The sequence below is a fragment of the Periplaneta americana genome, chromosome 1 (genome assembly GCF_040183065.1).
Source record: "Periplaneta americana isolate PAMFEO1 chromosome 1, P.americana_PAMFEO1_priV1, whole genome shotgun sequence".
Taxonomy (NCBI): domain Eukaryota; kingdom Metazoa; phylum Arthropoda; class Insecta; order Blattodea; family Blattidae; genus Periplaneta; species Periplaneta americana.
In genome coordinates, this window is record NC_091117.1 from 127,747,304 (window position 1) to 127,761,892 (window position 14,589).

The following is a 14,589-nucleotide window of genomic DNA, read 5'->3' on the forward strand; positions in this document are numbered from 1 at the left end:
GAATGAATGAATGAATGAATGAATGAATGAATGAATGCAGTAAACACAAACATATGCAACCAAAGTCTCAGACAAATATGTGAACATGCAAATTCATATCCATATTTTCGAAACACTTACAAAGCCTTTCAAAAATAATTTTAATTAATGCCAGTTAAAAGTTCATAACTTATTATTTAATATTTCTTTAAATTCCGTTCTCCAGTAATCAGCTTTGGTCGTCCTATCACAAACATCCACTTTGGCGGAAGAGGCCGGAGCAGCTGTCTGTTGAGATGGCAAGGCAAATACAGACCGTTAAGTCATTTCGCACACAAACAGAGCCACGTTCTTCGTCATCGTCATTAGTGACGGACATACTTCACTAATCTGCCATCCACGCCAGTTGTCACGAAAGACAGTTTCAGTTCCACGCGCGAGGGACACGCACAGGAAATATTGTAACTGGAGAAGGCGGAAACGTACGGAGAATAAATCATACAGAACTCATTTATAGCCTATCTCTCGAAAATCATACCTTGGGAGGTTTCAATTCACTTCTTCTTCTTCTTCCATCTTCAGCTTTCAATAGTTTTGATCTCTCCAAAGTACGACAAGTTCCTCTATCTTTTACTGCATCATAAATGCGCATCTTTAATTCTGCAGTACTTGGAAAAAGTGACATAAGTCAGTTTTCACAAACCTTTTTTGACAATTTATTGACAACTTACACTGGTTTATGTCGATTTGATTTTTTTCTGTATGAATTATTGTAATGGGAGGAATACCTATGTATTTTTTTCCACGCAAACAGATGTTCCGTAAGTTGTCAATAAATTATCAAAAAAGGTTTGTGGAAACTGACTTGTGTCACATTTCCCGAGCACTACAGAATTTAATTCCGAAAATCAGAGAGTCGTACTTTGTTGGACTACAAAAATAATGAAAGAAACACACAAGAGCAGGACTGCGCCAGCAGAGGGGCTTTTGCGGGCTGTTGAACTTAGTGTACACTATTTTTTGTCTCCCACCCTTTTCTATGTAATTTATCAGGACAAGTTCAACCCGATTTGCTCATTAAGTCGATAGTTATTAGGCCTACTTTATTTACTGTTATATTTAGCTCACAAACATTAACAAACATAAATGACACTCGAGAGGAAATTAAACGCAGAATAAATATGAAGAGTCCACTGCAAGAATGAAGGATGTCATTTGGAATATATTTTGCAGGAGAAGCAATTGAAAGTTTGAAATGCTTAGCGCTCAAAGCTTAACTGTGATTTTCCGATCATTACTGGACAATGACTATCAGTGTTAATGCCATATAACTCTCTATGTACATTCTATATGTCTTAAGCTATGCACTGACAGTCTTGGTTCATTTTCGACAAGAAAGTGACATCCATCATTCTTGCAGTGGACTCTTCATATGGGAAATGGTTGTTATTATTCGGTTGAGAAGCTTTTGTCATCTAGTCTGCTGTCAAAAAATCTGAAAGTTAGAATTTATAAAACAGTTATATTACCTAATTGAAAAATGAGTTCTATTCAGTCAATACTTAACATAAAACACAATAAAACATGTTGTAATAACATTTACACAAATTTAAAAACAAACGTTTTCACCTATTTGGATTGGCATCTTCAGGTCGTGTAGGTCGAATGGAACATGTTATAAAAAGTGAACACTTGGTATATGACGTTAAAAACCAAAGTTACAACTGTAATATCACTTAAAAACAGAGAATAGAACATAGCAAAAAGCCACCACGATGTATGTAGAATCACTGTGTTGAAAGAGGCGTGTGTGAACCAAGGGAACAGCCAAGGGAAGATGCCAATCTAAATTGGCGAAAACGTTTGTTTTTAAATTTGTGTAAATATTATTATAACATGTTTTATTGTGTTTTATGTTAAGTATTGACTGAATAGAACTCATTTTTCAATTAACATTGAACTTAACGGAACCAATATGCCTTTGAAATTAGTTATATTACCGCTTGTTCTGTATGGTTGTGAAACTTGGACTCTCACTTTGAGAGAAGAACAGAGATTAAGGATGTTTGAGAATAAGGTACTTAGAAACATATTTGGGACTAAGAGGGATGAAGTTACAGGAGAATAGAGAAAGTTACACAACGCAGAACTGCACGCATTGTATTCTTCACCTGACATAATTAGGAACATTAAATCCAGACGTTTGAGATGGGCAGGACAGGTAGCTAATCCAGAACTGCATATAGAGTGTTAGTTGGAGACCGGAGGGAAAAAGACCTTTGGAGAGGCCGAGACGTAAATGGGAGGATAATATTAAAATAGATTTGAGGAAGGTGAGATACGATGATAGAGACTGGATTAATCTTGCACAAGATAGGGACCGATAGCGGGCTTATGTGAGAGCAGCAATGAACCTGCGGGTTCCTTAAAAGTCATTTGTAAGTTAGTAAGTGTAGTTGGTTCACAACTGTCCCTTACCAAAATACTTCACAGTTTATCTCGCTAAGCAAAAATCGACATTGTAGTCGTACTATATTTTTAAATTTCTTAAACCGTAATTAAATTCTAGCTTTAGCGTCTTTATATTTGGCTCGTGTTTAGGTGATGACGACTAAAAATTAGTCTTATGCCATCAGTACTAATACCTCGTAATACAAAATTTTATCTTGGTAATAATTCATCTTGCCCATAACAAACTCAAAGTACAAAAGAAAGTATGGTTGTTCTAGAATTGTTGATTATAGAAAATATCTTCCATTATATCTGAAATGGGCGTCTTTAATCTAATTCCTAAAATCAACGATTCAAACATTGTGAAACTACCGTATTAAAAGAGTGAAAGAATTACACAAGAGCACGAACGGCGTCGGTAGCTTGGCGTCCACCTTTCTGTCCTTCTCCCATTCTACACAATGATTAAAAGTGCAACGAAATTTAGCCTACTTCAGAACGCTTTCAATCAAATTTATTAATTAATTGTAATTGTTGTTACATCTAGCCAAAACTTTTTCTGAGAAATTACTTCGCACTATTCTCCTGACAAGAGAACTAATAGTGAGCTGATGTCGAAACCTCCTTTAAAATGACCACGTAGTTAGATCCCCATAGCAGAAAAATACAAAAACTTAGTTGTCCAGGCTAACTATAAAATTTACGTTTGAATATAAGATTATCGAAAAATTGAGTAGATAGTGTTCACTCACCTGCCGCAGCTATTTGGCTACACAACCTTGCCTCACATGTCACGTGATAAGGTGGATGATAACTCAACTACTGAATCCTCTCGAAGTACGCCAAACATATAATATTTCAAGTACAGGTTTTCATGGAATTCCTCAAGGATCAATATTAGGTTCCCTACTTTTTCTATTGTTCATAAATGATCTGCTCCCCTAATAAAAGATGTAGATCCCATATTATTTGCTGATGACACAAGTATAGTAATTACAGCCAATAACTCCAACACATTCCAATCTTCAACAGATGCAAATTCTCTTCAAAATATGTGACTGGTTCTGAGTCAATAAACTAATATTAAATTGTAACAAAACTAACATAATTCAATTTAAATTCTGGCCAAATTCAACCTCGTAAATTTCAAGCGCAATAATTAACAATAGGTCTCTATTAGAAACAACAACCAAATTACTTGGCTTAAAAATCGATAATGTGTGAAATTGGAAAAACCATATTAAAGAAATTACTCCCAAACTAAATTCAGCATGTTTTGCTATTATATCTATGCAAAAGATAGTAAATATCAATACCTTAAAAACAATATACTTTGCATAGGCCTACTTCCACTCGGTAATGAGTTTTGGAATAATATTCTGGGAAAATTGCACACATAGTACTACAAAAAAAGAGTAATTAGAATAATAGTAGGAGCCAAATCTAGAGCATCGTGTAGGACCATTTTCAAAAAACTACAAATAATGTCCATGACTTGTCAGTACATTTTTTCATTACTAATCTTCCTCGTATGTAATCGTGAAAACTTTATAACTAATTCAACAGTTCATAGCAGAAATACGCGTCAAAATAATGACTTTCATACTCCATTGGCAAGTCTATCGTGCAATCAAAAATGAGTGCGTTATATGGCAGTAAAAATGTTTAATAACCTCCCTATCGATATAAAAAATAAAACTGAAAACATAAGATTATTTAGGGCCAAATTAAAGAAGTACCTAATTTCTCACGCCTTCTATTCTATAGGTGAATTCATGACATTCAACAACGCTTCATGAAATTGATACTAAAACTTTGTGTTGTACTAGTAGACTATATTGTAAACCTCTTGTATATATATTTTAGTATTATAGTATTAAGTTTTTTGACTTGTTCCATATTCTAGCTGTGAAGAAATGTATGAATACCATGGAATGTTAATACAGTACATTATGCAACGAGCCTATAATGATAGTAATTAAGACGCGAGTATGTTTGTTTATGAAACGAGCGCAAGCTAGTTTCATAATTTTCATACGAACGTCTTAATTACCATTATAGACAAGTTTCATACGACTTTTTTTGCTCGACCATATTTCTAACTTGAAATTATTCAGAAGTATTCATTTTATTCGTATCTGACTGAAGATCGGAAGTGACCTTGTGCATAGCTCGTAAATTGTGAGATGTGCGCAGACGCGAAAGTATTTATTTTTTCCGAGGAACAATAATGCCATTGACCTTGATGTAATCTAGAGAATAACATGAACTAATTTTGATATAACCTGGAAATTGATTTAGAATTGAAAAACGAATTGACAAATTGAATTTATTTGAATATTATTTAAATTAACGCTGATTATTATAGTAACAGAACATAACCTTCTGCGACAGTATTGGATTTCCAGCTTCCGTGACGTTTCCCTCGTTGTCTTTCGATTGCATATCCGAGAATAATCGAAAACCTGAACTTTAGTGAATAGGTGTACTTTAATGACATGCATTAAAGGACTGCTACCCAGTAGCGGCCGGTGATCGAAATCCTCGGTGAGGCCAGATGCAACTAGTTTAAGTGCCTCCGATAGGAAATGTTTATTCATGATATTAATTATTATTGTTATTATATTATTAATATCATTATTACTGTATTATTATTATTATTACTATTATTAGTCTATTCTTATTAATATCAATGAAAAAAAATAATAATTTCACTCACCAAATAAGCTGTCATGCTCTGAGTTTCAGTGATTGTTTCAGTGTGATGAAGCATCCCATATTATGTGTTGGAATTCCCCTTTCTTTCTTTTCTTTTTTCTTTTCTTTCCCCCCCCCCCTTTGACAGCAACAAACAAGGCCAAGAGAAGTTTATTTTGAATCACATTACCACATAACCATTTATGTTGCCCATACCAGGATGCAATAGAAACTCGCGTTTTAAGATTATGTGTCAGAAAAATTATCAGCGATGTCGTAGGTATCTCGGTAGGCTCTCCCTTTATTTAAAACTTCCTTTCTTTCAGTATTATTTCTTCTCGAAAAAGAACACTCTAACAATGAATTAACTGCACCAGCATTATTTCTCTCATTTGTTTCTGTTTATATTTTCCCAAAATACATAACAACATTGGCCCAGATTCATTACCGGAAGTACAATAGAAGAACACCCTCGCTTATGTCGAACTGAGACATAAGGGGAGAGAATCGAGTGGGTATCTGCCTGCCAAAGAGCTGGAATTTTGTTATTTATGGCCTAGTTAGGAAGACAAGTCACCACTGCTATTCCCACCCCACTCTACCCTTGAGGCCGGCCCATGGATGGGAGGAGTGAAACCTGACCAGGCCAGCCGAATTGTGCCTCAGCTACAACGTTTTAAGCGTAAACTCGAAGCCCGCGAAAGGACATGAAATGCATTAAGCCAAACCCGGCACGAACGATTCTGGCCTCAGGAACAAATTTTACTGCAAAACAGGTCTATATACATCACAAGCCAGACGCGGCACGAGCGATTCCGGCCTCAGGAACAAATTTTACTGCAAAACAGATCTAAATACATCAAAGTTTTCAAATGCTTCTACAGCGATATATGCTTCATTCAAATAACTAATACATTATATAAAAACACAAAATTTGATTTCAGTTGAGCCAAGTGACTGAGGCCCGTCCTCACTTGCCTCAGTCAATCAGCCACCACTGCTGCTACCAGGTGTATAATTACTATATTTCGGCATGGTCGAGCATAAAATACAATATAATACAATATCCCCACACTTAGAATAAGCGTTCTTTGTATGTCTACCTGCTGGAGATCAAAATATGCGCACAATTAGAGGAGAGACTTCGATATGTACTCATTAAAAGTTCTCTTATAAGTATTGTTATGTTTTAAATCTTCATTATATCACATTATCAGGTCTGGAGTTCAAGACGAATATTAAGAGTGAGAGAGAAAGCAAGAGAGTGAAAAATGAAGTTAACATCGTCTTGTACATCACAACGGCGCGGCAAGCTAATGTCACTGATCTTGTAGATATCGATACAAGTACCCACCCGGACTGGTGTGGGTGTGATTATGAAACACAGCATTGTACTACTTAGTGGAGTCTACACATGACTTCGGCACTAGATAAGCAGACCCGAGACTGGAGAGACAAATATTTGTACACTAAGGAATTTCAAACTCCAATATTATGACAATGACAAGTGTTCCGAATAAATATGCACAGAAATAAAAAATGTGTTCACTCTGAATATGTAAGGTGAAGTGGGACAACTACAGTTTTATTTTATCAGAGAGCGCCTATAACTTTATAGCTAGTATATTTTGTAAAGCGTGTGAACTTTTAATATGAAGTGTTTTGTGACTGTCATTACTCAAATATTTCATTTCTTTCATCTTTGCAGATTCTGTTTTCATAAAATGAAGACAATTTTATCTTAAGAGTCAGGATACTTACAGGTGAATATAATAAATGAGAGCTGTGTGTAAATAAATAAACCCATGTATATGAAAATGATTCCAGGATTCTCATTATCCATTTTACGCACTTCGCAGCAATCATATTATGCTTATCGATATTTTTGCTATTTAAAATTTATGTTTTAATTATTATTCGAAAACAACTAAACGAAATAATTTAATAAGAATCTAAAAATAGAATGGATTTTCGTTTTCCTGACGCAGAAGGTATTATCTGTAAGACTTTATCCAAAATTAAGACTTCATTGATATATTTTTAATGTTAAGAAGATACGTTCAATTAAGTTTTCACATACAAATTAACATAAAATTGTAATCATATTTCTAATATTATCTTTGTGTTTTAGAAATTCGACATTTAAAAGTGATGTAAATGTAAAATATATTAAGGCCCTGTAGTAGATAAGTAAATTCAGACCAGACTACAATTTAATTCTAAATATTTAACGCCTTACTTCATGCCTCATATAGGACTACGGCTTGAAATGTGTTTTTACAAGGAATGGTTAAGTCTTGGATAATGAGCCCACACTCCCCTATTTTCCGCAATAGCAACAGCCGTCGAGGTTTGTAGCCTTGGACTTTAATAAAGTTTGCTGATTTTGCAATGAAATAAGTCTGCACAATGGTAATTATTTTCACTTAGCTAAAAGTTTTTCCATGGATATTAAAGTGGCATTTCACTCGAGTGGTATAAAAATTACGAAAAAAAAAAAAAAATCGTATGACGACGCATGAAGTCAAGCGCAATTGTGTGTTATTGATTTGAAATAAAGATTAATAATTCTTTATTAAAATTATTGTATTTCTTGTTCATTTCCAAATACATTGACTCGGAAGATACTGAATTTGAAGAGAATCCATCCAATACTTTACAAGATATCATACTACACGGACGGACAGACAAACGGCACAGTTTTGACATCATGTTTGCTGTAAATGTGTATTCCCGCGAAAATCTTGAAATCGAATTTTTGCAGCATCAGAACGTTCTCTAATGATGAGAAAGTAAAAATTCTTTTTATGTGCAGTCAAGCACACGAAATTTATTCTTATTTGCCCAATATTTAGTAAATTGTTTCAATTCTGTAGGTATGTCTTTCAAATGATCGTTTAAAGAAATTTGATGCGTTCTCTGGATCAAGAACTTAACTACAAAATCTTGAATTTCATGTAGAGCAACAAATATTTTAGATCCCATATAACAGCATTGCGCAGGCGACATTCAAATGTTGCATTAATTAAACAAACATCATTCGCAACAAAGCACAATGATATGAGTCCAGTGCTTGTTGCATTAATTAAACAAACATCATTCGCAACAAAGCCCAATGATATGAGTCAAGTGCTTGTTGCATTAAATAAACAAACATCATTCGCAACAAAGCACAATGATATGAGTCAAGTGATCGTCGCATTAAATAAACAAACATCATTCGCAACAAAGCACAATGATATGAGTGAAGTGATCGTCGCATTAAATAAACAAACATCATTCGCAACAAAGCACAATGATATGAGTCAAGTGCTTGTTGCATTAAATAAACAAACATCATTCGCAACAAAGCACAATGATATGAGTCAAGTGCTTGTTGCATTAAATAAACAAACATCATTCGCAACAAAGCACAATGATATGAGTCAAGTGCTTGTTGCATTAAATAAACAAACATCATTCGCAACAAAGCACAATGATATGAGTGAAGTGATCGTCGCATTAAATAAACAAACATCATTCGCAACAAAGCATAATGATATGAGTCAAGTGCTTGTTGCATTAAATAAACAAACATCATTCGCAACAAAGCACAATGATATGAGTGAAGTGATCGTCGCATTAAATAAACAAACATCATTCGCAACAAAGCACAATGATATGAGTCAAGTGTTTGTTGCATTAAATATACAAACATCATTCGCAACAAAGCACAATGTTATGAGTCAAGTGTTTGTTGCATTAAATAAACAAACATCATTCGCAACAAAGCATAATGATATGAGTCAAGTGCTTGTTGCATTAAATATACAAACATCATTCGCAACAAAGCTTAATGATATGAGTCAAGTGATCGTTGCATTAAATAAATAAACATCATTCACAACAAAGCACAATGATATGAGTTAAGTGATCGTTGCATTAAATAAACAAACATCATTCACAACAAAGCACAATGATATGAGTCAAGTGATCGTTGCATTAAATAAATAAACATCATTTGCAATAAAGCAGAATGATATGAGTCAAGTGCTTGTTGCATTAAATATACAAACATCATTCGCAACAAAGCACAATGTTATGAGTCAAGTGCTTGTTGCATTAAATAAAAAAAACATCATTCGCAACAAAGCACAATGATACGAGTCAAGTGCTTGTTGCATTAAATAAACAAACATCATTCGCAACAAAGCACAATGATATGAGTCAAGTGATCGTTGCATTAAATAAAGAAACATCATTCGCAACAAAGCATAATGATATGAGTCAAGTGCTTGTTGCATTAAATAAACAAACATCATTCGCAACAAAGCACAATGATACGAGTCAAGTGCTTCTTGCATTAAATAAACAAACATCACGATATACAGATGTAAATGTACAAAATACACAGCCAATCAAGGAGTTAAAAAACGATAAGGGTGAAATATTAAATTGCAGAAAAGAGATTGCAGACGAATTTAATAATTATTTTTCAGAGATAGGACACAAAGTTACTTCTAACATTAATAAGTCAAATTTTAACTCTTCTCTACAAAATGAGACACAAGATGAACATTTAGCTTCCTCCATGTTTCTTTTCCCTGTAACTGAAGATGAAATTATTATTTTGGTTAAGAAATTAAAAAATAATGTTGCTCCTGGTATAGATGGAATTAAGAATAATACTTTCAAAATTATTATCAAATATATATTAAAACCCATGGTTCATATTTTTAACTTATGTTTTGTGCAAGGTATATTCCCAGATGTTTTGAAATGTGCCATAGTAATTCCAATATACAAATCTGGAGATAAAATTAATTTAAATAACTATAGACCTATATCTTTACTTCCAACATTTTCCAAATTGCTTGAAAAATGTTTAAAGAATAGATTAATAAATTATTTAGAAAAGCATAAAATCCTCTCTAAAAATCAGTTTGGTTTCCGCAATAATATTTCTACTGATGATGCTCTTATTAATGTTACTGGAAAAATTATCAATGAACTAGATATGGGAAACAAATGTTTGGGTATTTTCTTGGATCTACGGAAAGCTTTTGACACTGTCAATCATAATTTACTTTTGGACAAACTACATACTATTGGAGTTAGAGGTATAGTTTTAAAATTATTCCAATCATATTTTAGTAACAGAAGGCAAATGACCAAAATTGAAGATCAATTTAGTGAATACAAATATATTGATATAGGTGTACCGCAAGGAACAATTTTGGGACCTATTTTATTTCTAATATATGTTAATGATCTGCTAAATATAAATTTAGAAAAATTTAATGGATCTATATATTCATATGCGGATGATACAGTAGTTATTTTCAGTGGTTTTTCTTGGCAGGAAGCATATAGAAATGCTAATATAGGTGCTAACATTGTTAAAAAATGGCTTAATTCCAACTTCCTTTCTTTAAATATATCTAAATCAACTTTAGTTCCTTTTTCGTTAACAGCTGCCAGTGTTCAAAATTTAAAATTTAGCGATGAATATAGACTAATAATACACAGTGAAAATTGTTTAGATCCCAAAAGTTGTAAATGTCCACCATTGAAATATCAATATCTGGGTATCATTATTGATCAGAATTTAAAATGGCCTCATCACATTACTTATCTTTGTAAGAGGTTTCGTAAAACACTTTATAAATTCGTTAATCTTCGATGCTACTTACCCATTAGAGTTCTACGAAATGTTTATTTTGCCATTATTCAGTCTATCATTCAATATGATATAATTGTTTGGGGTGGAAGTACAAAAATTAATCTTAGTCCGTTAAATTTACTACAAAAACGAATAATTAAAATTTGTTTGAAGATACGTTTCGATTATCCAACTAAATTAATTTATTCTGAATTTAATGTATTTAATATTGAACAAAATTAAAATTAAAATTTTATCATAAAAATCGCAATAAGTTTGTATTACAGACACACAATTATGACACAAGACGAAATATTAATTCAACATTAGTAGAACCTAAATGTCACATCTGCTGGTCTAAAGCATAGCATTAATTTTGGCCCTCGGTTGTACAATGCTTTAACTAAATTACACCCAGAACTTCTAACATGTAACATATAACAAGAAAATTAGAAACGTGTTAATATCTTCAAGTTGATTAAATAAATTTATAGCCTATGTGTATGAATTAATCAACCTATATTATATTTGTATTCTATAATTTTGAAATATATATTACTCCTACTTTTCACGTGCGATATTATTCTTCTCTAGTGTTAATATTATATTATATAATTCCATTGCCGCTGTAATTATATTTTAGTTCCTATTTTATTTTACGTATTTATTTTTATTATTACTATTATTTTTTTATTTTAATATTATATCTGAACTGCGACCGAGCACGAGCGCTGCTCATTCGGTCTCAAATTTTGTTAATACTACTGTATCTTCTTTTTATATTGCTTGTATTATTTTATTTCTATTTCTCTTGTTTGTTTTGTAATTATATTCTTTATTCTGTATATTTAAATTTAAATAAAAATAAATAAGTTGCCCACGCACCATTAAAAAAATCGCAATAAAGCACAATGATATGAGTCAAGTGCTTGTTGCATTAAATAAACAAACATCATTCGCAACAAAGCACAATGATACGAGTCAAGTGCTTGTTGCATTAAATAAACAAACATCATTCGCAAAAAAGCACAATGATACGAGTCAAGTGCTTGTTGCATTAAATAAATAAATAAATATAATTCGCAACATGATAAAATATAACTGCATTGTGAAGTATGTGTCATATTCTTGACAATGTTATTTTCTTTATGCTTCGTATAATGAGGAAGTAGCCTAAAGCTTATAACTGTTTCGTCCTAAGTTCTTAATTACCTCCCTCTCACGCTTGCGTATATTGTTCAATCCTGTAATCGGATGTACTGACGTAAGTCGCTAAAAGAAACCTGTTCTACTCTATACAGAGTGACGAGGCTATCTTATCTGTGACCATGTTGTAAGACGACGTTATAGTAGCACAAGAATCGTCCCATAGGTGTTCCCCCACAGTGTCAGAATGTTTCCGAGCTTTTTTCTGTCTTCTTCCAGTTGTCCTTGGTGGTTGACTGCTTTAGGGAAGGGACGTGATTTGGTCTGGCCAGCTGTGACGGCCCGCTCGACTGGGAGAGGAGGGTGCTAATAAAAGGCGGGGGGACCAGCGCGGGGGTGTGAAGAAGAGATGAAGGGGAGCGGGAGGAGGATGTACACACAATCACTCACAATGGCTCGGGCTTGGCCTGGCAAGCAAAGAGAGACGTGAGAAAAGCCAATTGAAGAAATTGAAATGAAGATCCCTAGCGAGGGGGACTCTTGGTAAATCAGCATCCATATCGCCCGTCCTGTACCCCTGGTCCTTTCAGTTGCTGTGCATGTGATAGCCGGTCACAACCTGAGAGTCGAGGTCGGGTCATTAGACAAATCATGCTAGTGTAAAATCACATTACACCGTTGTCAGTGTTTACGATTGTGGCTAATAGGATAATGCGGTACTGTGTGTTGTGTCCTTTGTTACCACTTGCTGAAGCTTTCTGCCTTGGAATTCTTCCAATAGGAATCTGAATTAGACACCACTGGATTAAAATGCTTAACAGGTAAGAACTGTTGCGAGTGATGTTCAATTCAACGCAGCAGAAGATCAATATGGAAATTATTATGCATTGAACTGACCGGTTTATTGTTGTTGCAACCTTTATGTCGAATTGAGCAAGAATCTTGTTTTGTCACATTTTATGTTTACCCTCCATCCCGAAAAACATATCTAGCCTTGTTATTTGGAATTAATTTCAAATGAAATTCAAACTATAGTGGTTCTTCGAAGATAATATAACATTCGCAGTTGAAATTGAAAATAAGGCTTCAACACTCGTATATACTCTTATCGAATTGAATTTACTGCCGCACGAGTTCAACGATGGTACACAGGCAAAAGGAGATTATTTAAAATTACAATTAACATAGTCTGTGTCCATCCCTACGCATTGTTAATCTTATTCGGATTCGACAAGGAGCCCACTCCAGAAAAGTATGCAGTAATAAATAATAATGTATAATTTACAAATACAACTTCTTGCAAAGTACGGACTAGTATTTTTCTGTTCTACAAAATAAGTTACCTACAAAACTTGTATATTACTAGCAAATACGTTAACTGTTATTATTTTAGTTACACATTATAAGAGACGTCAAGATTAATTCTTTTATTTACTTTCCAGACAATCGAAAGTAAGCGGTTTCTATAATTTTGTAGAAAAAGTCAACAGAGTAGTTAGCGTAGTTAGTAAGCTTCTGTGTGCAGAATGTTCTAACATCTAACTCACATCATAACCCATGCAAATATTTTGAAGTCGCGGTCTTCCTTAAAAAAAAAAGCCGTTTATTCTTATTCTAAATATCTCATTAACTTCTTCACTTTGATTACTTAAATACTACTAAACTTAAAAATATTACTGTTAGCTCTTCTATCACACGTGGAGCTCGTATTTTCTTAACTCAAAAGTGTACTATGATTTTCAAGAGTATTCTACAGTCCTTGCAACCAAATTGTAGCTCTTCTCACTGGTAGTAAAATCTAGGCTTATACAAGTTATTAATACTAATGCAGTAGCTTTATGGAACAGGCAAAGTAAATGTCACTTGTAACTTGTAAGTAGTAAGATGTAGGCCTACCTACAAGAAGCTTTTGTGAAACACGCTTTTGACGTGTAACGTCTATATTCAATTTAATAGGAAAAAATGAAATGATTTTGTGGAACGGAAATTACACTGACGTCATGGAAATGCTCACGTTATATCCGATAAATTCTCAATATGAATGAGTTTATTTCTTACACAAGGGGAGTCCGCATATATACATAATCTACTTGAAAGAGTTCATTATAATTCATGGGGGGTTTACAATAGGCCTATATATTTTTGTTTAAATAATGTACCGGTAATTCAATTGTCCTTTGACATGGACACAAGACAGACGCGTGCACAATACATACGTAATTATATAAAGTTAATACAAGCTTGGCATTACCCAGATACAGATGGATAAATAATAATATTATTTACGGAATATTCTCTTATGCTTATGTGCAATGTACCAGTTAAATAATATTGTCTGTGGGTCAGAAAAATTTCTTCACTTGTCTTCTTAACAGTAGGCCTACATTCTATTTCAATTCATTATTATTATTATTATTATTATTATTATTATTATTATTATTATTATTATTATTATTGCATTGACCATTATTCATTGTTTATTTCATTTCGTTCATTAAGCAAAACTTTAATCTTACAGTAAGTTATATTTATTCAACAGTAATCTCGCTAGAGGTTTTGATTTATCTAGAGAAAATGAAAAACTCGAGTGGGATTTAATTGACTATTACACGATTAGAAGAAAGTATATAAAGATTAGATGAAATAAAGTACTCTAATACAATAAAATATTAATC

General features: G+C 33.2%; 1 protein-coding gene and 1 long non-coding RNA gene across 4 annotated transcripts in view; one reads left to right on the plus strand and one right to left on the minus strand.

Moving 5' to 3' along the window:
- LOC138700628 (uncharacterized) overlaps positions 1-12,247 on the minus strand; it is a 901,578-nt gene extending 889,331 nt beyond the window's left edge. For all 3 annotated transcript variants that reach the window (XR_011332403.1, XR_011332401.1, XR_011332402.1), the window contains exon 1: positions 11,981-12,247. This is a non-coding gene — a long non-coding RNA (uncharacterized lncRNA). The remainder of the gene's footprint in view (positions 1-11,980) is intronic.
- Positions 12,248-12,483: 236 nt separating this feature from the next.
- The window catches only part of LOC138700579 (repulsive guidance molecule B-like), a 512,050-nt gene continuing 509,944 nt past the window's right edge, over positions 12,484-14,589 (plus strand). The window contains exon 1 of the mRNA XM_069827165.1: positions 12,484-12,735. Coding sequence (XP_069683266.1) covers positions 12,725-12,735 — 11 coding nt within the window. The 5' untranslated portion in view covers positions 12,484-12,724. The remainder of the gene's footprint in view (positions 12,736-14,589) is intronic.